We start from the raw sequence: 25,569 nt of genomic DNA, 5'->3' as shown, positions 1-25,569 counted from the left end.
ATCATCCAGAGTTTCCATAGCTTTAACTTCTGGCATTATAATTACTTGCGACTAGTTCACCTTGGAAATACGTGGACCGCACGGTCATTGACAAGGGAAGTGTTTATGTTATGTTGGAAAAAAACTCTCTGCTATGGAAAAACACCTTAGGAAAAGTTATAGTTTTCTCATGTATGTAATTATATAAGAATGTAGGATAACTATATTTTACAAAAGAAGTACAAATAAAACTCTTCTAAAGAAATGTAATAAATTAACATCTTAAACCTGTGCACTGAAATAAATATTGTATGTTGTTCATGCTAATGGGACAATCCTAAAACTGTTAAATCCTAATGCATGTCTTTTTTCTGAACTTTCTTTAGAAAACACATCTGACCTCTAATTATTCTATGCATTCAATAGATTCTTAGAGAAAGTACTGATTTTTATGTGCAGACCTTAATAGTATAGGTCTTTGAAAGGAAAATAATTATATGCATTTACTAACAAAATATTAATGAGTGGTATCAACTTTAAACATTTTCAAGAAGCAAAATTGTTATAGAACTATGACATTTTAGAGACATTGTGCTTTAGATTTCCAGAATTTTTAAATCATTTCATTACTACTAAATATATATCAACAAGTCAATATTTAAAAAAAAAAAGTCAATATAGGGAAATTAGAAAAGACGGATTTCCAATAACAAAATTTTAAATGCTTTTTCTAGGTTGTTTTAGCAGTGAGTAAAGGAGCTATGGCTGTAAATACAACTGTAATAAAATTTAACTTTTTCTTATTGATGTTTAATGACAGTTGAGAGCAAGATTTATGCAGGTGCTTGTGTATTAAGTACTACTTTTGTCAATAATATATCTGTAGCACTCACAAATCAGACTCCTTGTTTGAATTTGGTTTGGTTTTACTACCACTATAATTCTGGCTGTTGTTTTTATTGTTTATGTTACCATTTGTCAATATGCTGGATACCCACATTTAAAAATACGTACCTTATTAGAGCACTAGCTATTTTAACAATAAGGTATTTGGGGGTTGTTGTTTTTTTTGTCTCTTTGGTACATTTCATATTTATACTATGGTGAGCTAAAATTGTTTTTTAGCCAGCTTATATGTGTGCTAACCTGTTTATATTTCTTTGTGGACATTAAATAAGCAATTAAGAAGAAGGATATAACAGCACCACCTCATCAAATATAAGGATTTCTTAAATAGAATTTTAAAGAAAAACTATTTCTACATTCTTTTTCTTTTTCCACATGTATATTTTTTTGGTTTCTGGTCACAGTTACTGCACTTACATTTCTGGGTGAGTTTTGTTGTTCTTCTTCCATAGGTATTCCAGAATCTTAGATTTTCCCATAAAATGAATCTTAGGTTCATTAGTGAGAGAAATAGTACAAAATAGGAAAGTTCTTAATAGAATAAAAATTAAATGTACATAGCCTAACATGAAGTAAATGAGTAAAAGAATGTCGGTAAGTTTGAGGTGTAAACATTGTGAGAGTATTAAATACATATACATGGGGGGGAAGGGGAGAGGGAGGGAAACAGTAAGGGAAGGAGAGAAAGAGGGAAAAGAGGTATGGAAGAAGACAAATATAAATGTTAATAGAGCCTCTGTAGCTTGTATTTGGTGTAAAATTCTGACAGATGATGATATTTCCCCTGTGTGTCCAAGTGGCACAGACAAAATAAATATGACAGTTGGGAGTCCACTAAAGTGTTTTCTTCTAAACATATATTATGATCATTAGGACTAATTTGTTTGGGGAATGTATAAATAAATATATTAATATCATAGCTTTTTTTTCCTTTGAAGCCTCAGCTTCAGTATGGATGCTTCGGCACTGACTCAATGATGCTGAGGAAGCAGTATCTTTAGGTGAACTCACAGTTCACTGGTGGCTCAGACAGTGAAGAATCTGCCTGCAGTGCAGGAGACCTGGTTCAATTCCTGGGTTGGGAAGATCCCCTGGAGAAGGGATAGGGTACCCACTCCCGTGTTCTTGGGCTTCCCTGTCTGTGTGCAATGCAGGAGACCTGGGTTCAATCCCTGGGTCGGGAAGATCCCCTGGAGAAGGGATAGGCTACCCACTCCAGTATTCTTGGGCTTCCTTGTCTGTGTGCAATGCAGGAGACCTGTGTTCAATCCCTGGGTCAGGAAGATCCCCTGGAGGAGGGCATGGCAACCCATTCCAGTGTTCTTGCCTAGAGAATTCCAGAGAGAGAGGCGCTTGGAAGGCTGCAGTCCATACGTCGACTTGCAGAGAGTCAGATAGGATTGAGTGACTTTCACTTGCTCCATTCCCAAGAAAGTCTGAGTAGTCTCATCTGTAAGACACATGTGGGCACAGAGCCTGATATAACAAAAAGATCTTTTAAGCCCTTGTCCATATGCTAGATTTTGTCTGTGGACATCTTTTGCCCAATACAGTGTTTTTCATTTCATTTCAGCTGTTTGTTTATTTAAGATTATAAAGAAGTTGAAAGATTTTACCTAGAAGATTCATTATCAACTTCTGTTGAAATATCAGAAGTGTGGGCAAGACTGAACCCACATCCCACAAGGCAGCAGTCTACTGGCTCAGAGCATCCCTGACTCCTTCTGGTGGCCCAGGCATTCTCCCGTGACCCCAGGTCGATTATGGCCTCCTCATCTGCCTGGCATTTCTAGGCACTGGTGTTTCTACTACAAGTTTGCAATCTAATAAATTGTCTGCCAGCCCACTTCAAAAGAAGATGGTGAAAGCAGAGGAGGAGAACCTCATTGTATTATTTAAAAAGTCTCACTATCCAGTCACGTGATCACTACTTACTTACTTTGTACAAGGATAAAATGAACATTTACACCCTCTGAGGCTTTGATGTAGCTATTTCATTATTTAGAAACAGAAGGCTTTGAATAGAGCCAAACAGAATTAGGGGATTAAAGGAAGTGTATGGCACTAAACAAGGATGAAACATCGGGACCTACCAGGAATTTGTTTGAGACAAATTAAAAGCAAAAAAGTAAACAGTTTAAGTAAGAAAAAGTTAATTAGATTCCCACAATGTTTTCAGTCACTGTCACTCAATTTATTATTAGCATTAGCAGGGAGGAAATATATAACCAGCATTTATTATCCTGAGAGCAGCCTTTCAGTACTGTCTATGTTGTTAATTCTTGACAGTACTTTATTCAGTTTGGATTATGTCAGAAGTTATCACAAGGTGTTCTTTCCCAGACTTGTGGAAGTTGGAATAAAACTAGAGAAAAAGAAGTGACTGCATACATATGCATAGGCGTGTGTATTTTTAGATTGAGAAAACCTTTCATCGTCTGAATATTAGAATTCAAACATCATTCCCCCGTCTGTCTGATCATTCTTGGCTTCCTTTGTTGCTCCTGCCTGTGATATTGGTATTTTCCTTTTAAAAATAATACATTTTCTCTTTGATTTGCTGTTTGCCTGATTGTTTTCTTATTTCCCTCTCTTCTACCTTCTCTTGCTCTTGATCTCTTTATCTTCTTTTGTCTCTACCTCTCACCTCTCAGTGTGAATGATTGTGTTAGGTCACCTGTTGGGCAGGTACTTAAAAAAAATAGGTATCCAGTTCAGAAAGTACATTCCTGGAGGCATCAAATTAATGAGTATCTCAAAGCCTGTGGTGCAACAGGGGAGAAAAGATTAATTAGAAATATGAAGCACTGATTATTGGTGGCCCTACACATCAGTCCAGACATGAATGTGTGCACTTGTTCACACACACACACTCACAGGTTAACAGACCAGATGAGGAATAAAATGATAATTAGGGATCCCAGAAACCATTGTAGGTCCTTTTAAACTTGAATCTCTCTTTCAAACAAAAGGCAGTTTTTTAGTCATACTGAAGAGAGATGACTACAGAAAGAAAAGGAAGCATTACATTTTATATTTCCAACGACTTTCTTTCTGAAAATGATGCTTTAGTTATTGTTTAAGAAATTGATGTCATACATCAGCTACAAGTTATGTTGTTTGTACATATTTTTGAATGCTTATGCTCATTTGCCAAAAATACTTGAGGTGTTCTCTTCTCCTCTGGTGTGGAGTATTATTCTAGTCTTTTTTTTTTTTCATTTAAATATACACACAATTCTCATGTGAACTTGTGGGCATACGGACATATATTCAGGTATGGCACTTTGAAACATACCATAATATGAGGAGTAATGATCAAAATACTTAATGGCCACCAAGAAATGGGCACCAGCCAGGGTAGACATGGGGCAAGAACAACGTAAGTAAGGGTAATTGTGCCACTGATTCTCTGAAGAGCATTAGCCTTGTATATAAGGAGTAGAGAACCTCGTGGGATTAGGTGCTAACTAGGAGGTTGGTGTTAGTACAATTTTTCTAATTCAACATTTGGGTAAGGTGTTTTCAACCAGATCCAGTTCTTGATTTCATCTTACATATAGCTGTTCCAAGTTGTCTATTGCATGGATTACATGACCAAGGTACAAATTATAGATGACCTCTATTAAATTCCTATGAAAGTGAAAGTGTTAGTCGCTCAGTCATGTCCGATTCTTTGTGAGCCCATGGACTTTAGCTTACCACGCTTCTACGTCCATGGAGTTCTCCAGGCAAGAATATTGAAGTGGGTTGCCATTCTCTTCTCCAGGGGAACAGCTCAACCCAGGGATCAAACCCTGGTCTCCCGTATTGCTAGCAGATTCTTTACTGTCTGAGCCACCAGGGAAACCTATATTAAATTCATATAGTTGTGATTATAAGTGTAGTCTATACACTTTTTAACTGGTGTAGTAATTTAGCTCTTTCTCACTTGGGATAAAATTAAATTTATATTGGGTCTAGTGTATTAACTCATGTAAACTCATTTAGAGGTTAGAAAGAATTGTTAGTATTAGGTTTCTAAATTCTCTTTATTTTCATCTGTTTAAAAACGGAAAAATACTAATGATTATGCTTGACTATAGATTTTGCTAATGGAGTGAAGGCGAGATTTTATAAACCTAATTGGAAATTGTTTTGAAAGTAAACTATAGTACTAAAAAGTAAGTTCCTCCTCAGTTGTAAAATAGCAATAGCTTTTATGTATTTAACATTTGATGTGATTTAGGCAATATTCATTCCAAGTGCTTTATATAAATCATGTTTATTGCTTACAACAATATCATCACATGTATTGCATATAACAATATCATAATAAATATTAACCTTAAAGTTGAATTCAGAAACTGATATATTTACATTTGCTAATTTCACATCTTACATATATATTAAACCACTCAAGGATAAGGACAATATTCATAACATTGTCCGTTGGAAACGGACAGCAAAGTGGAAACCTTGCTCTCCACTAAACTAATACATGTGAACATTGAAAGGTTAAACAATTAATGCAAGAATTTCTGATTATTTCTGGTAACGGTGAGCTTAATCCTTCACTTTCTTGTTTCTAGTCCCAGGGCAGCCACTAAATTTCAAGGCAGAACCTGAATCTGAAACAAGTATTTTGCTCTCTTGGACGCCTCCACGTTCAGACACCATCGCCAGCTATGAACTGGTCTACAAAGATGGGGAGCATGGGGAGGAGGTAAGACTGTGCTTCTCACCTTGTCACCATTCATGGCATCGAGACACGATTCTCATTCTGTGTACTTACCCAAGTTCCATTAAAAGGTCAGATATCTACTGAGGACCTTGGTGGAAAAGATTTATTTATAAAAAGAGAAAATTGACAAAAAAAAAAAAGAAAGGAGTATTTGGAGACTTGATGGGGGTAGGACAGAAGAGACAAGAAAATCAGCTTTTGTCTCTAATGAATTTTTTTTTTTAAATTCAGGTTTCTAAGATCCTTTCGGAAGTATCGGGTTGTAAAAGAATATACGCCTTGAGATTTGGAGATTTCCTTTCTTTGTCTTCTGCATTAAAGTACTTAAGTCACAGTTAACACTTGACTAAGTGAGCGCCAAGGCTTTGGGTAGATGAATTTGTCCCAACTGGTTTCAGAGAAAAATGCCCCATAGCAAATGTTCATTTGTATGCCATTGATTGTTTGATATGAGTGTGTATCTATCTATCTATATATCTATAGCTATATCTATAGCTATAGCTATATCAGCACCTATAGGCTTCCCAGGTGGTACTAGTGGTAAAGAACCCACCTGCCAATGCAGGAGACACAAGAGATGTGGGTCCAATCCCTAGGTCGGGAAGATCTTCTGGAGCAAGCGATGGCAGCCCACTCCAGAATTCCCTACTAGAGAATCCCCGTGGACAGAGGAGCCTGGAGGCCTACAGTCTGTAGGATTGCAGAGAATCAGATGCGAATCAACTTGGTGCACGCGTACACACACACACACACACATATGCACACACGCATAATTTGATTATGTTATGGAAATAAAATATAGAAGGCTAGAAATTGTTAATAGTTACTAAAAAGAAATAAAAATCAGAATTAACATACATTTAAAGGTACTATAATAAGGATTTCACATATATTAACTCAATCAGCCTCTATTATTAATCTGTTTCACATATTAACAAAATGGATACACAGAAAAAAGTTGAAGTATTTGCCCAAAGCCTCATATTAGACAATGTCTAGAATCTGTTCTCTTGACTTCATGATACACTGGCCCGTGGGTATACTTTGAACAGATTCTATAAATCACTATTAAGCTACATCTAATATTTTCAGAATGGGAATATGTGATAATAATATATATTTTGTTTGTTATCATGAAACTCATTAGGGAACATCAGGACAAAAAAGTGTATAAAACTATATGTGAAAACTCAATTCACCAAGCCATTTTATTATATCTCTTAGCAGTCTTTTTCTTAAAAAAAGCCAACCTCACAAAGCAAAACAGCCCTGATTTCTAACAAACAGTACTTTTTTAAAAGACTCACATACTCAGGGAACTATTACCAATTGACTAGTAGCTCATCATTTTGAATGCTATACTAAGTTAATGTTAATAAACCTGCTTTATTACATCTCTGAAGTGAGCAGGTTCTAAGAGCAGTGCTTTTAGGTTTAGCTATCGAAGCCAATTCCAATTAATAACTCAGAACATTATAGGACCAAAGCATTGGTATAAGTACTCATGTTACAAATGTTGTAGTACAACATAAAGTAGCAATAAATTATTTAAAGTCCTTCAGTTCAGTCACTCAAACTTGTCCAACTCTTTCCGAACCCATGAACCGAAGCACGCCAGGGCTCCCTGTCCATCACCAACTCCCAGAGTCTACCCAAACCCAGGTCCATTGGATCGGTGATACCGTCCAACCATCTCATCCTCTGTCGTCCCCTTCCCCTCCTGCCCTCAATCTTTCCCAGCATCAGGGTCTTTTCAAATGAGTCAGCTCTTTGCATCAGGTGGCCAAAGTATTGCAGCTTCAGCTTCAACATCAGTCCTTCCAGTGAACACCCAGGACTGATTTCCTTTAGGATGGACTGGTTGGATCTCCTTGCAGTCCAAGGGACTCTCAAGAGTCTTCTCCAACACCACAGTTCAAAAGCATCAATTCTTCGGCACTCAGCTTTCTTTATAGCCCAAGTGTCACATCCATACATGACCTCTGGAAAAACCATAGCCTTGACTAGACAGACCTTTGTGGACAAAGTAATGTCTCTGCTTTTTAATATGCTATCTAGGTTGGTCATAACTTTCCTTTCAAGGAGTAAGTGTCTTAATTTCATGGCTGCAATCACCATCTGCAGTGATTTTAGAGCCCCCCAAAATAAAGTCAGCCACTGTTTCCACTGTTTCCCCATCTATTTTCCATGAAGTGATGGGACCAGATGCCATGATCTTAGTTTTCTGAATGTTGAGCTTTAAGCTGACTTTTTCACTCTCCTTTTCACTTTTTCACTTTCATCAAGAGGCTCTCTTAGTTCTTCTTCACTTTCTGCCATAAGGGTGGTGTCATCTGCATATCTGAGGTTATTGATATTTCTCCTGGCAATCTTAATTCCAGCTTGTGCTTCCTCCAGCTCAGCGTTTCTTATGATGTACTCTGCATATAAGTTAAATAAGCAGGGTGACAATATACAGCCTGACGTACTCCTTTTCCTGTTTGGAACCAGTCTGTTGTTCCATGTCCAGTTCTAACTGTTGCTTCCTGACCTGTATACCCAATTAAAACTAAAAACAGTTATGAGAGAGCTGGTCTTTTGGCAATGGTATGGGTACTTGATTGTTGGCATCCCTACTCTGCTTTACAAATGTTTATTTAGGAAATTCCTTTTTTTCTTTATTATTTAGTAAGTCTAAAATTTGTGAATGCTTTTTTATTTGCAAGCTAGAACACCCTAAGAATGTTTTCTTTAGTTTTATATTTGAATTCCCCTTCACTGATTTCTGGTTTGTGTGAATGCCAAACACTGTTTAATAAAAAGCCTTATAAGATTATTGATGCCATTACAAGATTACATATTAGTGTGTTTTTTAAGATTTGCTACAGACTCATGTTCAATCTGAGATTGATTACCCATAGATAGCTATATTTTTGCTAAAATAGCAAAGGCAGATTTCAAGCATGAAAATAAGAGTTACAACATTCAATTAAAAAAAAAAAACTTATTTCAGAAGCCCTTTATGGTGTCAGGTTATAGAAGAGTTTGTGGTTTCTTTTTCCTGCCTGTAGGCACTATGATGCAGGGAGCTCAAATCTGGTGCTCTGTGACAAGCTAGAGGAGTGGGATGGGGTGGGAGCAGGGAGGGTGTTTCAAGAGGGCGGGGACATACATCATACCTATGGCTGACTCATGTTGATGTAAGGCAGAAACCTACACAATATTGCAAAGCAATTATCCTCCAATTAAAAATAACTTAAAAATTAATTTGAAATCAACCTAGAGTAATGATTTGGTTTCATATACATTATCCAGCTTTCTTCAGTAACTAACAGCTGATTTTTATCCCTGCCGACCGTGGCAATTTCAGATCTCTTTTTACACTGTCATGTAAACTGTATGCCAGTTTCCATTGTTATGTTACTTCTGGCCATGTTTTCTTTGCATACTTGGGTTTCAGACTGCCATGGGGAATGAGCTGGACATCTCTTCAGATGGACTGTTGGGTACAGTCGCTGTCAGGAGTGGGTGTCACTTTCTATTCTGGACAGTGTCACAACCACATGCCTTCAAGTTTAAATGCCTTCCTGGGTGGTGGCCTGTCACTGCCCTTATCTGATGTATTTGAAACACTGTGTCATCATTAAATAGATCCTTGACTTCCTTTTTTCTAGTTGGCTTACTGGTAGAAACTTACCACTCCACTATTCTTGCCTGGGAAATCCCGTGGACAGAGGAGCCTTCTTGGCTACAATCCATGGGGTCGCAGAAGCTTGGACACAGTTTAGCAGCTAAAAAACAACAATCTTCAATATGTGATTCCCTTAGTGGGGTCCTTGATACTCACTGTTGATTCTGTTTGTGATATTTTGGTAACATTATAACCCTGATGACAGAAATCTGATATTCTGGGCAGTGTGCTAAAAATATGCGCACAGATTTTAATGAAGATGATCAAGTTCCTTTGTTCCGTACCCACAGCAGCGGACCAGCATTGAACCAGGGGCGTCTTACAGACTGCAAGGGCTGAGGCCAAACAGCTTGTATTATTTCCGTCTGGCAGCGCGCTCTCCCCAAGGCCTGGGAGCTTCCACAGCGGAAATATCAGCCAGAACCATGCAGTCAAGTAGGTGTCTCTCTTTGCTTCTTTTCTGCCCTTTTTTTTCACTAGGAAATGTTGCCGGCTTTTATCCTCACCAACAGACTTGCTAATTCATATTCTTTTAATAGTTGGTAGTCTCTATATCAGCAAGTGTCCAGTTTTAGAGATTAGGGTTATCAAGACCTTGGTTTTCATACTGGATCCAAATGACAGATCCCATTCTCTGACTCCTGGAATCGGAAATCATTTAGAGAAGTTAGGAAACCTCCTTGAGAAAAATGGGTAAAAGTGTGGGATCAGGCCCCAGTTAATGAATTATAAAGTTGTAAAGCAAAATTCAAGTTGAGAACACTGCAAAATAATCAGAGGAGGGCTTAGTAAAGGTAGCAAAAGACCAAACTTGCACCTTTTTTAAGGATACAGATTTTAACTTTGCTAATGACCAAGTCTTCTTGTCACATATTTGTTCCTAGTTTGTTGTTAACTTTGCAAGTCGTTCATATGAAAATTTGAAACATTCACAGAAAATCTGTATTTGGACAAATTTAGGAACAATGGAATAATCACAAGTATACTGGCAATCCTAAATTGTATGTTATTTCCTCAGATTTCTTTTCATTTGGAGACTATTACTCTAAAGCATAGTTGTGTTTATCACAATGGAATTCATTGTGTCTTAAGGAGAACTGCTCTGTATAATGTATTATATGCCAGGTTGTTTTTGATGGAAAGTCTGGTGGCTTATATAATACTACTGTTTGCTCTTTATCAATAAGTTTCTATAATTTATTAAACAACCATGTTTCTTGAACAGTATTTTGGCGTTTCCTTAGATTTTAAAAATATTTTATATGTGATTTGTGATATAGTGACATAGATATGTACAGATGAATATATGGAATTTCATAAAGAGGATGTTCTGTTGACCTAATTTTTAGACCTATCAGAGAACATGAAATTTATAGGATTTAGAAACTGAGTTTCGTTTCATATAAGCAAGTCTTCCAGAATTTCATTTTCTATAGATAAATCTTTCAGTTTTTGATGATAAAATTCATAGTTTTCCTCAACATATGATCATTCATATGAAAAGTATTAGTATTCTGTTGCTTAATCCCTTACTGATTATAGCTTATTCCTGTAACATTCCCTTTCTTCTAAAACTCAAACATGTAAATCAGTGCAGTATTATATGTCTCCTTTGAGTTCCAGGCAGGCTAATAAGTAATATTGCAGAAGATAACTCTTAAAATCAGACATTTAATTAACAGAAAGGTGACACGCTTTAGTATTATATCTTGCATGTTTGTTTACAAACTTGAGTTTTTTTGCATATATACACCTATGTATGCATACATGTTTCTCTGGTGGCTCAAATGATAAAGAATCCGCCTGCATTGCGGAAGACCTGGGTTTGATCCCTGGGTTGGGAAGAACCCCTGGAGGGGGGCATGACAACCTACTCCAGTACTCTTGCCTGGAGAAGCCCATGGACCGAGGAGCCTGGAGGGCCACAGTCCCTGGGGTCTCAAAGAGTGGGACACCACTGAGCGACTAAGCGCAGCACAGCGTATACACACATAGATACTCCATACAGACAGAATCACTTTTGTAACCCCATCAAAAGCTTATCTACGCTTTATTTTATTAGCGTTTCAAGTGGTGTTGCGTATACTCTTGCAGAATAGGAGGTCTGAAGGTAGGAATGCAGTGAAAACCAAATCAGTTTTTTAAAAAGAATTACAAATGAGTCTTTGCTGTTACATGAACACCTCCATTTATTATGAATGATAGTGCATATGAAATAGTTTCATAATTTGAGATATAAGAACCTATAGTCAGAATCAATAAAAATGATGTTCTTGTGATTTTGCAAATCTTATGCCAGATTTACAAGGCTGTTTCATGATAATTTTCTTTTTGTCTGTACAAAGATCTTTTCATTTTGATTGCCTATAATGAAGAACACAAGACATGTAAATTAAGAAAGACTGATAATCATCTATATAATCAGATATTCCTGACACTACATATTATTAAGGTTCACAGAATGTAAAGAACTACTCAGACTGCATGTTCAAATACCAAAAAAAAAAAATGTTTTACTCTTCCATCATATATATTGTCTTATATATGCATACATATTTACATATATCTTACCCAAATTCTTTGTGCTTCTTTAGGAATATATATTACTAACTTGAAAAATAACTTATAATAGTAGTCACATTGTTCTTTCTTGCTTTTTTTCAAATAATGATATGTTTGATTTATTTGATGGAGAATAATTACTCAGAAGGTGACTAGTTTATATTAGAATGGGCATTAAGAAAGTTTATCTTTTAAATAAACTTTCATGCAAATTCTACTTTATATGAATAGTTAATGTACAAAATGAAAAGAGCTACATACAAAGTGGAAGATAAGTCATATCTTTCCCAGATGGTTCTCAGGATTTTTTTAAACTTTTTTTTAATGGCTGTGTTATTGACATTTTGTAAGGGATAGATGATTTTTATTGATTTTATTGAAATTTGCTGGTGGGATCTAATTCTTCACTAGCAATGATATCCCAAGAAGAGTTATAATTTTTTTTAAAAAGCTGGAAGCTGATATAGGGTAAGTACAAGTTACAGTCAGAATCAACCAGCCTGACATTTACCCTCGGGTAGGTAAACCTTGGACTGCATTTTCATCCTTTATAGATCTGCATGCTCACTGTATATAGGCTATGATCAGTATTAGGCTAACACTTGTCATTAGAACTGGTCGGAATACTGATTTTCAGATAGTCAGAGGGAACCCTTTTATGTTTATTGGGCTTTTATTTATTTCTCTTTTTAAAATTTTAATTGGCAGAAGGGCATCTAACAGTTATTGCCACTTTTCATACTGAAGAACCTTTTTGCAAATGAATACTGTATGTGAATCAGAATGCAGTTTGGTAGCCAAAGCTTGAAATGGCATCTCTTAAATATCATCAGACTCTCATGTAACAAATCTTGTACTGTTTGCAGCTTTTTATGAAGTTCGATAGTCTGTAAAATAGGGCTGGGGAATACTGAGGGATTGTTTTAGAAGAAGAATTTAAATTGCAGGTAGGTAATTTTATTTGAGGCTCTGTTATCTTAAGATTTCATTTTCACGTACTCCCCCCACCCATTATTTAACAATTATTTTTGATCATTTATTCATTTTTTGGTTTATTCATATTACTAAGCCAAGGTTCATAAATTTATCTTTAAAATTTTAAGTTTCAAAGTCTTATTTTCATTTTGTTGCCCTTCTTGTTCGTCTATTTATTTTCGCCTTTTCTTTTGTTTTATCATTTTTTTTTTTCCAACCACTCCTGTCCTTTCACTCAAACCCTCCTTTAACTCACTACCAAAATAAGAGCCGTCAGCTCCTCCTCAAGACATTAGTTGCACCAGTCCAAGTTCCACTAGTATTTTGGTAAGTTGGCAACCTCCACCAGTGGACAAACAGAATGGCATTATTACTGAATACTCCATCAAGTATACTGCAGTGGATGGAGAAGATGACAAACCTCACGAGATTTTGGGAATCCCTTCGGACACTACCAAATACCTTTTGGAACAGCTGGAAAAATGGACTGAATACCGGATCACTGTGACAGCCCACACTGATGTCGGCCCTGGCCCTGAGAGCTTGTCCGTGTTGATTCGAACCGATGAAGATGGTATGTTGCCTCTGCTCCATCAGTCCGCACCCTTCTACCACGATCTTGCTCAGCTGTCTTTTGATAGGCTAACAGTAATGTGTTTTTTTCTGCTCATCTTTTTTTAACCCAGTGTCACTGTAACTTCAGCAATTTTTGCTAAAGACCTATCTTTGCTACGGCCTAGGAATTTTTTTTTTTTTAATTTTTTAAATCTCAACACAGTCATTTGCTTCCTTTTTAAAGAACAGTTTGCTCCTGTGACCTTGCGATCCAGGCCCTTCTCTGTACCTCCATCTAATATCTTCTGCGTTTTTCTTGGCTTTTTGTAGTTGCTTCTTTTACATTTTGATGTTAACTTTGCAAAAGCGCCTTCTTATCTTCTTGTTGCCTTTTTGTCTTGAACATTTCAGAGACAGTGATGCTCAACATTCAGTTCTTGGCATCTGTTGTATGGAATACCTTTGATATGAGAAAAAAAAAGAAGAAAATCCATATAATCAAGAATCTTTTTATTCTGCTAAAAAAGAAACCTAAAAAACACACACAGCAATCAACAACTAGTTTTTGTTATTATTTCAATGCTATACTTCTTTGTGCTTTAATGCTTTGAACCTCAAAGCATCTTCCTTGGCTTTTGTACATTTTTTACATGTTTTTCTATTTCTCTGATACTCTTTTTTTCTTCCATTTTTTTTCTTTTTTTTGGCATCGGTCATACTTTTTGATCTTTTCTTAAAAGATAGAGCAGATTGGTTGAGCATTTTCATGAGTTGAAAATGTTTGTATTCCACAAACAAACATGGTGGGTCTACCCATTTTTTTTTTTTAAACCTAAGTAAAGAAAATGCTCTGACTGGGTGGGACAAGTGCCTATAATTTTCTTTTATCCAATGATGTTGTTCCAGTTCCTAGTGGTCCTCCTCGCAAAGTCGAGGTAGAGGCTGTCAACTCAACATCTGTTAAAGTCTCGTGGCGCTCACCCGTGCCCAATAAACAGCATGGCCAGATAAGAGGATACCAGGTGCATTATGTGAGGATGGAAAATGGTGAGCCCAAGGGCCAGCCCATGCTGAAGGACGTCATGCTGGCTGATGCACAGGTAAGCATCTGAAATTACATAGGTATATATATTTTTTTCATTTTTTTTATTAGTTGGAGGCTAATTACTTCACAACATTGCAGTGGGTTTTGTCATACATTGACATGAATCAGCCATGGAGTTACATGTAACTCCATAGGTATATTTTTATAGGATACGTCTATTTTAGCCTGTATCTTAAAATGGACCCCATGTTCATTTTTTCTTTGACATTTTAAAATGTCCATACAAAATTCTAGATTTTTAAGAAACTTGAAGGATAGTTGATTTTCAGTGTTGTGTTCATTTCTACTGTACCGCAAAGTGATTCAGTGATACAGATATAGATCCAGACATCGACATAGATACAATGGTTTGCATCTGCTAATCCCAATCTCTCACTCTGTCCTTCCTGGACCCTGCATCCCACTTAGCAACTAGAAGTCTGTTCTCTATGCCTGTGGAGTCTGTTTCTGTTTTGTAGACAAGTTCATAACATTCTAGCTTTAAAAACACACGATCCATATTTATCTTTTCAGTCAGAGTTGACTTCAAGTGAGGAAGTGAATTGAAATGACACATCTGATTCAAAACACAGAACATTTTTTTTTTAAATACAGATACTTGGCTGTCTACAGCTATTTTTCAGTTTGCCTTTCTGCCTTAAAAAAAAAGTTGACTTAATTAAATCAAAGAGAAGAATTTTAAACAGGAGTTTTGCTGATAGTCTACTTTCTGCTGTGCTAAAAGTATTTGAAACTAAGCTAATCTATAATTTCTGAATGAATTCCTTCTTTCACTGAAGAATAAACATTTTAGTTTGGGGAAATGTATCCAGACAGTATTTTTATCTGTCATTTATTTACAAAATTACATATTTAATTAAAATAATTATTTCATTTCCCAGAAAATGAAGATAATGATAAAAATTACAGAATTTCCCAGGGAATTAATGAGATCCTGTATGTTGAGCCAGTTAAAATTATTAAGTGTAGTTGAGTTTGTGAGAAATTCTTTCATGCCGAAGGCAATGATTTATAACCATGTAGTCACAACTTGGTTTTGTAATAAGTTATTTAAAAAAGAACTTTATGTTTTTTCAATTTTTTAAATAAACTGGAAGTGAATCAAAGATAATACCATAATATATCTACCTGTACCTATTTTTCTGAAAGGGAGAGGAAGGTTGTAATTAATAAGTATCCTGCTGGGGATTATACATATCCCGTGGACTAGATTACCTTGTTCTAGTAGTGATGGGGTATGAGAATGGAGTGTTTTGCTTATTCAGCAAATTGATAGCTGGGCCTGGGAATAATAGATGGGATTATTACAAATATGAAACCAATTCAGTCAAAAATTCCTTCTTTTGTATGAAAGTAGGGAAGATTATGAGCAAAGTGGAAAACTGTTGTACCGAATTACTACATTTTGCTTTCTTTTCTCTGTGAAAATAACAGGGCAATAAATATCCCAGCTTTTTACCCCTGAGTCTTTACTTCATGTTTATCCCAGTCTTAACTCACAAAGGTGCTTATTTGCTTTAGCTATAAAGCATTCTAACTAAAGGGGTCTAACTTAGTGACTTATTTACCTCAAAAATCCAGTTGTATGATTTTGGTTTGAAGGACATTTCTATAAATTTAGTCAGAGATTCATAGTGTCCCATAATATTATGGAGAAAGGACTATTGATTTGCTTTTAATAAATATTTATTTTGTACTACCCATAAAACAGAAAGTTTTTATATAGTATACAAAATGCTTACATTTTATTTGGTGCATCTGTAATTTTGAAAAATAAAGTGATATAACCATCATGTTTTGATGTCCTTCATCAGTTCTTAGACACATTAGAGAACAGTAGTTCTTTTGCTGTTTTCATTGGGAATTTGGTAGTCAATGAAATTATATAATACAAAATGCCTTAAATGTCAACTCAATCTTTTTTTCCCTACTCTTCTACTTTGGTTTTTCTTTCTTATTTTGCTAATTTTCCTTGTGTTGTCGTTCTGGGTTTTTGGTTGATTTGTTTTTTCTCATATCATGTTCTGATAATTCATTGAAATTTTTTTACATCTTACAGGACTTCATTGATGTACATTTTCAATATAATAAAGATATTAATCTAAATAGTAACTTGAATTGCATAATCTAGATAGAAATCAAAATAAACATCACAATGTAGTGTACATAGCATTATGTATGCCTTATTGATTTGATCCAGTGAATTACATATTAAAAAAATTAGTTGGATTTAGTGATAACAATATAGAGTATATTTACTTTTAACTTCTCAATTAGGAGTGGAGGTGGCAGCATAACACTCATATACTGTTTGGGATTTTATTGTACACACCTCTTCAGTTGCTTATTTTTTCTTTTTTTTTTAGTCTAAGGAGGGCACCATTGCCTTTATCAGGCTACAAACTTCATTTCTTTTTATTTTGTTTCCCTCCTCCCCAACCTTCTTAATCTCAATCAGTGGGAATTTGATGATACTACTGAACATGTGAGTAATTTTTGGCTGCTCTGTCAAAACAGATTATAAATGGTTGTTTTTTTTACTGATACTCCCCTTTCATTTATTTGTACTGTATCATCAGTTTGCTTGGATGCATGAACTAACAAGTTATTTTTTAAAGTGTTTTCACTACATGGTATACTTTTCTAAAAAAAAAATTTTCCCGTCATTGTTTTGTGAAATTGATGTGGTGCTATTGATTACATGAAAAATATCATGAGTTCATATTGTTTGATGGCTGTTACTAACTCTGCCTTGTGACACAGTTATAGGAGGCATGCTTTAAGTGGAGGTATCACAGACTGGAGATGTCTAGTTTGTTCTGGGCTGCTCATAAATCCTGCTCCAGGGTGGCATATTCAGTGCATAATATGATCTAAATCTGGCACCCATTAATTCTATCTAGAAATGACAGTTCTGTGTTGAACCCATACAAATTTGAGTGAAATTGCTTGAGTAAAACACCAAGAAGTAGAAGGTATCTTACTGAGTGAAGAATTCTTCTAAAATACTGTAATGAGTGGACTGAATTAGTCTGTTTTTCTATTGAGAGTTTGTTATGTATAAAGTACTGTGGATGACACTGCCTTCTAAATGCTTACAGTGTAGGTGGCTAGGAAGGAGGTAAAGTTCAGATAAGTTCCATTAATACTACCAATGTGATGCCCTCAAGCAATGTATGAATAATTAGTATTTAAATGACAATATCAGTTAGAGCTATGAGTTTACAGACAGAGCGCCAGGTTGGTAGAAGTCCTGAAACTTAGGTGAGAACTCATCCCTAATGAGTAGGGATTAAGGAGGTAATCCCTGTGTGTCTGTGCATGTTGCAGAGTCAGGAAGTGAGAATGTACTGAAGTACATTCCGAACTCAGCAGAGGGAGACAGGGATACGAGAGTGTGATAAACATGGATACGAGAGTGTGATAACAGTCCGGTGACAATGAACTTGGCAGTTTGACAGAACTGAAGAGTTCAAGTTATTAGATACATTATATTTTAGTGTAATGTTGGAAAAATCTAAAGTGAAAAAGTGAAAGTCGCTCAATCAGGTCCGACTCTTTGTGACCCCAAGGACTGTAGCCTGCTAGGCTCCTCTTGTCCATGGAATTCTCCAAGCCAGAATACTAGAGTGGTTAGCTGTTCCCTTCTCTGGGGGAAAAATCTAAAGTTTCTAGCGAAAGACCTGATCTCTAACTCTTCAGTACTTGAGAGATTTTTTAAATTGTTTAAAAAAAAAAAAAAAGAGCAATAAGATAAAGGCTGGTAGGAGGTTTTCTTTCATTTAGTAAATATGTTTTTGCCAAAACACAGGTTTCTTATAGGGGTTCTTGGTAAATATGATGATCAAGCTATCACTTCTTCTGAAATTGACACTGTATCAGTGTTTTATAAACTTTTTTCATCATAACCCATAGTAAAAATTGCATTATTCACCAAGACCAAGGCATGCATATGTTTAAAATAAAGGTTTTACAAAATAATACCTTGCTTTTAAATATAGTCACATTTTAATGTTCAAGTATATCCATTTGTTTAAAAAACACTGGTCTTGAATGGCTAAATTCATTTCATTAGCTACTAAATGGGTCGTTACCTTCAGCTTAAAAGTCAATAACTTCATGGATAGATTAAGAGAAACAATACAGTTGATAAGGAAACAAGTAAACAGTTCTTTTCCTAAATCATGAAGTGATTTTTTTTAAGTTGAGCATCAGAAATGAAAAAGGGAAATTATGATCAATATTTTAAAGGAAGAATGAACAGAACCATACTAACTGGCTAAGAATTTGAAGGACACTATTAGACCAAAGATTGCTCATAAGTTTTGAAGATGCTTCATGTTTCATTAAAATATGGAAATATTTTACGGAAGAAGGGGACTCTGCTTCTGGGAGTAACATGTACTTTAGTTAAATTGAATTTGAGATAACCACTTGACAGTTAAGGGAAAATGTCCAGCAGATATTTACAATGCTGGGGCCTTATGCTGGGGCCCTGGGGGAAAGTCAAGGCTAGAGATGAATTTAGGATACAGGCAGAAAAAATTCTCTAAGTTTTAGAAATGAAACTAGTTTGTTTTTTGTTTTTTGTTTTTTAGGACTAGAGAGAAAGATAGCAGATGTGTTTTGACAGACTGTGTCAAGACACTTGGGGATGACAGCTATTAGCAAGCAGGGGCAAGAATTAGGATGCAGAATGGAATAGGAGGATACAGAGAGGAATAGTGGTTATGATGTCAGCCAGAGAGGGTGTAGAGACCAGCAGGGTAGTGCAGCCACAGCTTAAAGAAAGAAAATGTAACTCAGGAGACAGTGTGATTCAGGCAGAGAGAGGTATGCTAGAGATTGGACCACTGAAGGCTTGAACGTTCGGACTGGCACTACTTTATATTATCCAGTCCCAACCTGTGTGGAAGGAAGGTCATGTGTGATTGGCTAACTCCAAGTTTATAAACGAGAAACTTACAGAAGGCTCAGCATTTGTAAATTGCTTGCCTCTCAATTTAGTGATAGAATCAAGCTTCGCTTCTTTTTCCTCCCAACCTAGCCTGTTTTCATCAGTAGTTCTGTGACACGAGAGAGACCTTGGAAATGATAATGTTGAGATTTACCCATCCTAATTTTTGGAATTGCCAGTGTGCCTACCATAATTTCAAGTGCCACTTTGGAGTGGTTCACTTAATTTTTATATTCTCTGTGATGAATGAAACCATCATTGGTTGGTGAAACCAAATGGTTGGTGAAACCATTCCTGAAGATAAAAATCTATCTCTCAAATTTAGTCTATTTATCTGATAGAATAATTTTTCCAGTGGCTCTTCAGGATGGTATCTGAAATTTTTGTATTTCCACACTGGTGAGATTCCTACTTTTTTGAGAAAAGTACATTGTCAAAAGCTGTCATCCCTGGATTCAGATTCAACCATTGATTTCTATGGTGCCCATTACAGCCTTGCACAGAAAAGTCCCACTGTTCTCCATTCACACAATCAAATCCATTCACTAAACTCTCACATGTATTGTCTTTAGATGCGAAAGATGACAGTCAGTATTTTCTTATATTTATCCATATTGAATTTGAAAACATAGCTGTGCCAGAAAGCTGAAAAGTTATTTTTTAAATTGTTGTGCATGTGTCTAGCTCCAAAGAAAATACCAAAACATTAATAGCCAGCACTCTATTGAAAGAATCATGTACCTTCCAATTTGGAAGAATAATTCTTGGACTGTCTACTCATATAACCATCACAGCTTTGGGTCCTTACTAAGAGAAAACTAATAGTTTTGATGAATAGTTTGTGGTATTTAACATTTTCAGAAGTGATTGAGCACATATCTGTGATGTGATAGAACAAGATCCTGTTACATGGCTTTATGACAAGGCCTCAAAATCTATAGATTGTTCTCCTTAGTTTATGATAATTTTAGTTCATAACCTATACAACTAACCAGTAATATATTATTTGAGTCCTGAGAAACTTCTGTGGCTGTCTAGGTCCAACAGACCAGCCACTTGGCAAAATATCAGTATTTACGTGATTAAACATACTGTTTGGCATCAGCGCCACTAACAGTCTGAGGACCAGGAAGCATATGGATTGTGGCTGGACTAGCATAACAGCTAGAGAACTGCCCACTACAAGCCAGACATTGTTTTAAATGTTTACCCAGTATAACTTTAATCCTTTAGTAGCCTAGAGGGTCCTAGCCTCCCAACTTTCACATGGAGAACTGTGGCACAGATGGGGTGAACTCACTTGCCCTGGGTCACCAGACTGGTAAATAAGGAAAGGCAAGTTTAAATCCAAACATTCAGAAGGTCTGACTCCAGTTTTTGTGGTTTTGATTATTACCCCTTAGAGCTGCCTCTGAGGATGGCTGAAGACCCCATTTCAGTGTCAGCATGAAGACAGATCTTCCCCAGCATGAGCTCTAGGCATGAACCATCCAGTGCTTGGCATGGCTGCAGGGAATGTTCATGCATGCACAGCATGGAGGCCGAGGCCTTAGTTTCCCCCCAGGGCAACTGTAGCATAGTTTTGAATCATTGCTCTTCTGTTGTATCATTTCAGGACATGATTATTTCTGGGCTACAGCCTGAAACTTCCTACTCCCTCACTGTCACAGCTTACACCACCAAAGGAGACGGAGCTCGCAGCAAACCCAAGCTGGTGTCCACCACAGGGGCAGGTAACCATGTCTATGCATATATATCTCTTCAATATGTTTCAGGCAACAATGATAATTTTCCCAATGGTATGGATGGCTTCTATCAGAGGGGAGAATGGACTGTAGTCAACTTCTGTGATTTTTGATATATCTTAAGTTAGGTAAAATAATTGAAGAACCTGCTTTGCCCAAATTACTTAATCACTCATTCACCAAATATTATTTGAGTCCCTACTGTGCATCAAGAACCACTTCCGGTACTTTGAAGAACAGTCAACAAAACAGAAAGAATCTGGCCTCCTGAAATTTATTTTCTGACCGAGATTGGATAATTAACAAGTGAACAAATGAGTTTTATAATAATAAAATGCTGGGAAGTGATAAATTATGAAAAGAAAGATGTGCAGTCATGCCTTTAGGCAGTCCCTCGGGGCAGTTTTAGAAACAGTGATGTCTTTTAGAGGCAGGATATTTGAGCTGAGACTTGATTGGTGTGAGGGAGCGGATCCCATGAGGGTCTGGAAGGCAGATCATCTAGGGAGGGAAATCATGTGACAGCCTCAGCATGCCACACCCTCCCCCCAAAAAGAAAAACCAACCCTGTTAGAAAGAGCTGCCGTCTGGAGCTGGGTTGATGACTTAATATTTTATTTTTTGTCATTTTCTCCTCCTGACCCCTTGTTCTGGGGTGTGAAAAGAGAACAAATTACACAAAAGATGGGAAACAGAAAAGAAAATGAAGAAAGCAGGACTGACATAGATTGCTCCTTTCTGAAGAACAAAGCTTCTTAGCGCTGTTTAGACTTGTACGTTGGTCTGCAACATTAGGAAAAGTCAGCATGAAGGAAGACCTGATGTTGTAAAACCAATAAATTAAGAGAGAATTACAGAAGGATTCTCCTTCAGTCCCTTTATATAGAAATCTCCCATGGAACATTTAAACTCTGATTTGATTTACTCCTCCCGAATCATTTCTGGCATAACTTTGTAGGAACACCCCTCTATGTAAAGGCATAAAGCAAAGAACAGCTGTGATGTTGAGAGCACTCCTGGGTGCCGTGCTCACTTCCAAATTTGTCTAAATGTCATAAGATTTGCCTCACTCATATCCCGCCACCTGGAACTGCCTCAAGCAGCAGGATTACAGATGGCAAAGCTCCTTCAAGGCAAAATCTTCCGGGCCTTATTTTTTTTTTAATACCATTGTTTCAGCTTAATGCAGCACCCTGCATAGGAGATACAGTCCAAGTTCAGTGGGACATGCTGAGTGTCTAGCTATGGAACCAGCTTCTCCTGGAATGTAGACACATAAGAGTGAACCCCTAAAACTGAACCCCAAAATGAAAAAATACACTTCCTGCACCCATACTTATAATTGTGTCTTAAGAAAACTGAAGTGTCTTACATGAAGCATCAACCTCCTATTGCCCATGAAATAGGGAGGGATGTCTTATAATGAGGATGAAAAAGTAGAGGATTTATCTCCAAGGGATGTGAATCATAGAACAAGGAATGCTACTGCCTACTTTAACATCACCGAGGTTAGCTTGTCACTTTTTACTCACTGTACAGAACATTATTTAGAACTATGGGTCTTACACACAATTATTTTGCAGTTTACATTTGTGATTTCAGATCTTTCTTAATCAATGGAGACTTCATTATTGAGGAAATGCTTATAATTTAGATGTCTGCATGCTTATTTTCTTGCGATCTCCTCTGTTCTTGGATTGGAGATGGGAGAATCCATCTGAAGAATCCATTTATAATCTTGTGGATTATAAATCCAGAAGGAAATTTATAATCGTTCAAAGAGAAAAGCTCTAGTTTTTTTTTTTTCTTTTTGCTGCCAACCTGTAGTAGAAAAAGCATTCCCTAGTCATTAGTGAAAAGATTAATTTGCTTTGTTCTGTATACTATTTAAAAAAAAACTTGTATTTAATGACTATGAAGAATTACTCAGTGTACCTCACAGATGTGAACTCCTAATAACTGTAGTTATAAAGGTATTTAATTATAGCTTCCATTGAAAATCCACAAATTCCCATTAAATTTTACTTTAATCATAAAATTCCTGGGTTTTGGATAGGTATATGTATAATACATTGTTCCTGGAATCTGCGAACAATCATATCTTTGAAATAAAGAGTACAGGCCATAACTTAAGCAAGCCATACAGGATTCATGTAACCTGAGGGCTGCTTTTTAATAGAATGTTGGATTTTATGTTTCAGTGATTATGACATTTTTGTAGTTTCTTTGATAATACTCCCGTGTTCTGTATCATAATAATTAGTCTACTGCCTGAAATCTTGCAGTTTTAGGCAAATTTTTGGTTTGAAATTTTCTCTGTATTTTTACAATAATTTCACTACTGTACTGAGCAGCTGTGTTTAAGGATGAGAGAAAAGTGACTATGATATGGAGAATTTGAAAGTAATTCTAGGCTTAGGTCAGTCAGTTATGATTGTTACTACTTAGGTGCCAAGTTAAATTGAAGCTCAGTTTAGAGCCATTGGACTGAGTGCCTTGATGGATCTCCAGTGATCGCTGTTACTAAGAAGTAGAGGGCAGCAGTACATGTGTGTCATTTCTGAAGTCCTGACAGATTTTTAAGAGGGAAGAATATAGTAAGCAAATAAGAACTGAAAAGGCAAAAGGGAGAATGGATTATACATCGTGACTTAAGAATTAGCTTATTTACTCTACAGAAGGACCCTCTGCTTATTCTAATATGCTCACTGCTAAAAATGCCCTCCAGCCTTCCTAGAGTGAGTATTTAAGACTCCTTCATTTTGCCAATCCTCCAGCTCCTAAATTGGAGCAAGCAGATCCTCTGACCCTGCCACTGTGTGCTCAGTCATGTACGACTTTTTGCGACCCATGGACTATAACCCGCCATGCCCCTCTTGTCCATGGAATTTTTCAGACCAGAATACTGGAGAGAGTTGCCATTTTCCTCTTCCTGGGGATCTTCCCAACTCAGGAATCGAACCTGTGCCTCTTGCATCTCCAGCATCTGTAGGCAGATTCTTTACCACTACTGCCGCCTGGGAAACCTTGACTCTGCCACTGGATGGCCTTTAAAAGTGGTCCAGACAGCAACCCCAAGGCATCAGAAACCTTGAACCCAACTCCACACACGGGGCACCACCTACTGGTTGTCTTCATTGCTCTACTTTGAGTATGCACTGCTCAGAGGACAAGGTCCCTGCATTACCCATGTTTCATTTTTCCCACCCAAAGCCTGTGTGCCAGTATATAAGTCTTTGCACAAAGTGAGTAGTTGGTAAATGTTTTCTACATAGAACTTCTGAAAGCAAGAAATGGAGTGGGTTCCATTGCCAATATGTGCAGGTTTGGAGAATTCTTTTTAATCACACATGCAATGTTATAGAATTTTCCTCATTCCTTTTCCTTTTTTTCCCCATTACTCCCTGGATGAAATACCATAACTGCCCACAATCATTACCCTCGCTGATTCATACTGTGTTTACTTTTTACACATTTGGGGAGATTTCAGGTATTCTCTTCTTGTGCTAGCCTCTGCGGAGCTGTCCATCACCAGCTCCTGGAGCTTACTCAGACTCATGTCCATCGAGTAAGTGATGCCATCCAACCATCTCATCCTCTTCATCCCCTTCTCCTCCCGCCTTCAGTCTTTCCCAGCATCAGGGTCTTTTCCAGTGAGCCAGTTCTTCGCATCAGGTGGCCAAAGTACTGGAGTTTTTCAGCCTCAGCATCGGTACTTCCAGTGAATATTCAGGACTAATTTCCTTTAGGATGGACTGGTTGGATCTCCTTTCTGTCCAAGGGACTCTCAAGAGTCTTCTCCTACACCACAGTTCAAAAACATCAGCTTTCTTTATAGTCCAACTCTCACATCCATACATGACTACTGGAAAAAGCATAGGTTTGACTAGATGGACTTTTGTTGGCAAAATAATGTCTCTGCTTTTTAATATGCTGTCTAAGTTGGTCATAGCTTTTCTTCCAAGGAGCAATATCTAACTTAAGTTATGTTACCTACTTAACTTAGTTAACTTAACTAACTTATTTAACTTAAAGTAACTTAAGTTAGGTAAGCAATATAATATCTAACCTACTTAACATGAAAGGAAATTATGTACTTATGAGAAATGAGCCCCTTCCTGCAAAAAGCTTAATATTCTGATTATTAATGATTATGATTATTATTAATGAAATATAAAATACTATTCTAAGGCTTTTACATGCATTTTCTCATTTAATACTCACAACATGGGGTGGGTCTTAATATAATTCCCATTCTAGTAGATGAAAAACTTGATGAGGGTGACTGGTGTGGATAGTATAAAGAAAAATTGCAAATTAGATTCACAGAAAGTCTAAGCAACATTTTGTATTACCTTTTTTCTTCCTAACTTATAACTAATATAATAGTTA

The 25,569-nt window shown here is 36.6% G+C and overlaps 1 protein-coding gene across 39 annotated transcripts in view; it reads left to right on the top strand.

The window, feature by feature from the left end:
- The window catches only part of PTPRD (protein tyrosine phosphatase receptor type D), a 2,322,816-nt gene that overhangs the window by 2,121,545 nt on the left and 175,702 nt on the right, over window positions 1–25,569 (top strand). For 18 of the 39 annotated variants that reach the window (XM_070480470.1, XM_070480471.1, XM_070480502.1 and 15 more), the window contains 6 exons: window positions 5,457–5,590; window positions 9,569–9,713; window positions 13,084–13,389; window positions 14,277–14,470; window positions 16,934–16,960; window positions 21,048–21,165. In XM_070480470.1, coding sequence (XP_070336571.1) covers window positions 5,457–5,590; window positions 9,569–9,713; window positions 13,084–13,389; window positions 14,277–14,470; window positions 16,934–16,960; window positions 21,048–21,165 — 924 coding nt within the window. The remainder of the gene's footprint in view (window positions 1–5,456; window positions 5,591–9,568; window positions 9,714–13,083; window positions 13,390–14,276; window positions 14,471–16,933; window positions 16,961–21,047; window positions 21,166–25,569) is intronic. The other 21 variants (XM_070480507.1, XM_070480506.1, XM_070480498.1 and 18 more) reach the window with 4 other exon arrangements.

Source organism: Odocoileus virginianus, chromosome 18 (assembly GCF_023699985.2).
Source record: "Odocoileus virginianus isolate 20LAN1187 ecotype Illinois chromosome 18, Ovbor_1.2, whole genome shotgun sequence".
Classification (NCBI taxonomy): domain Eukaryota; kingdom Metazoa; phylum Chordata; class Mammalia; order Artiodactyla; family Cervidae; genus Odocoileus; species Odocoileus virginianus.
The sequence above is the reverse complement of the archived record's forward strand: the minus strand, read 5'-3'. Positions and strand labels throughout refer to the sequence as shown.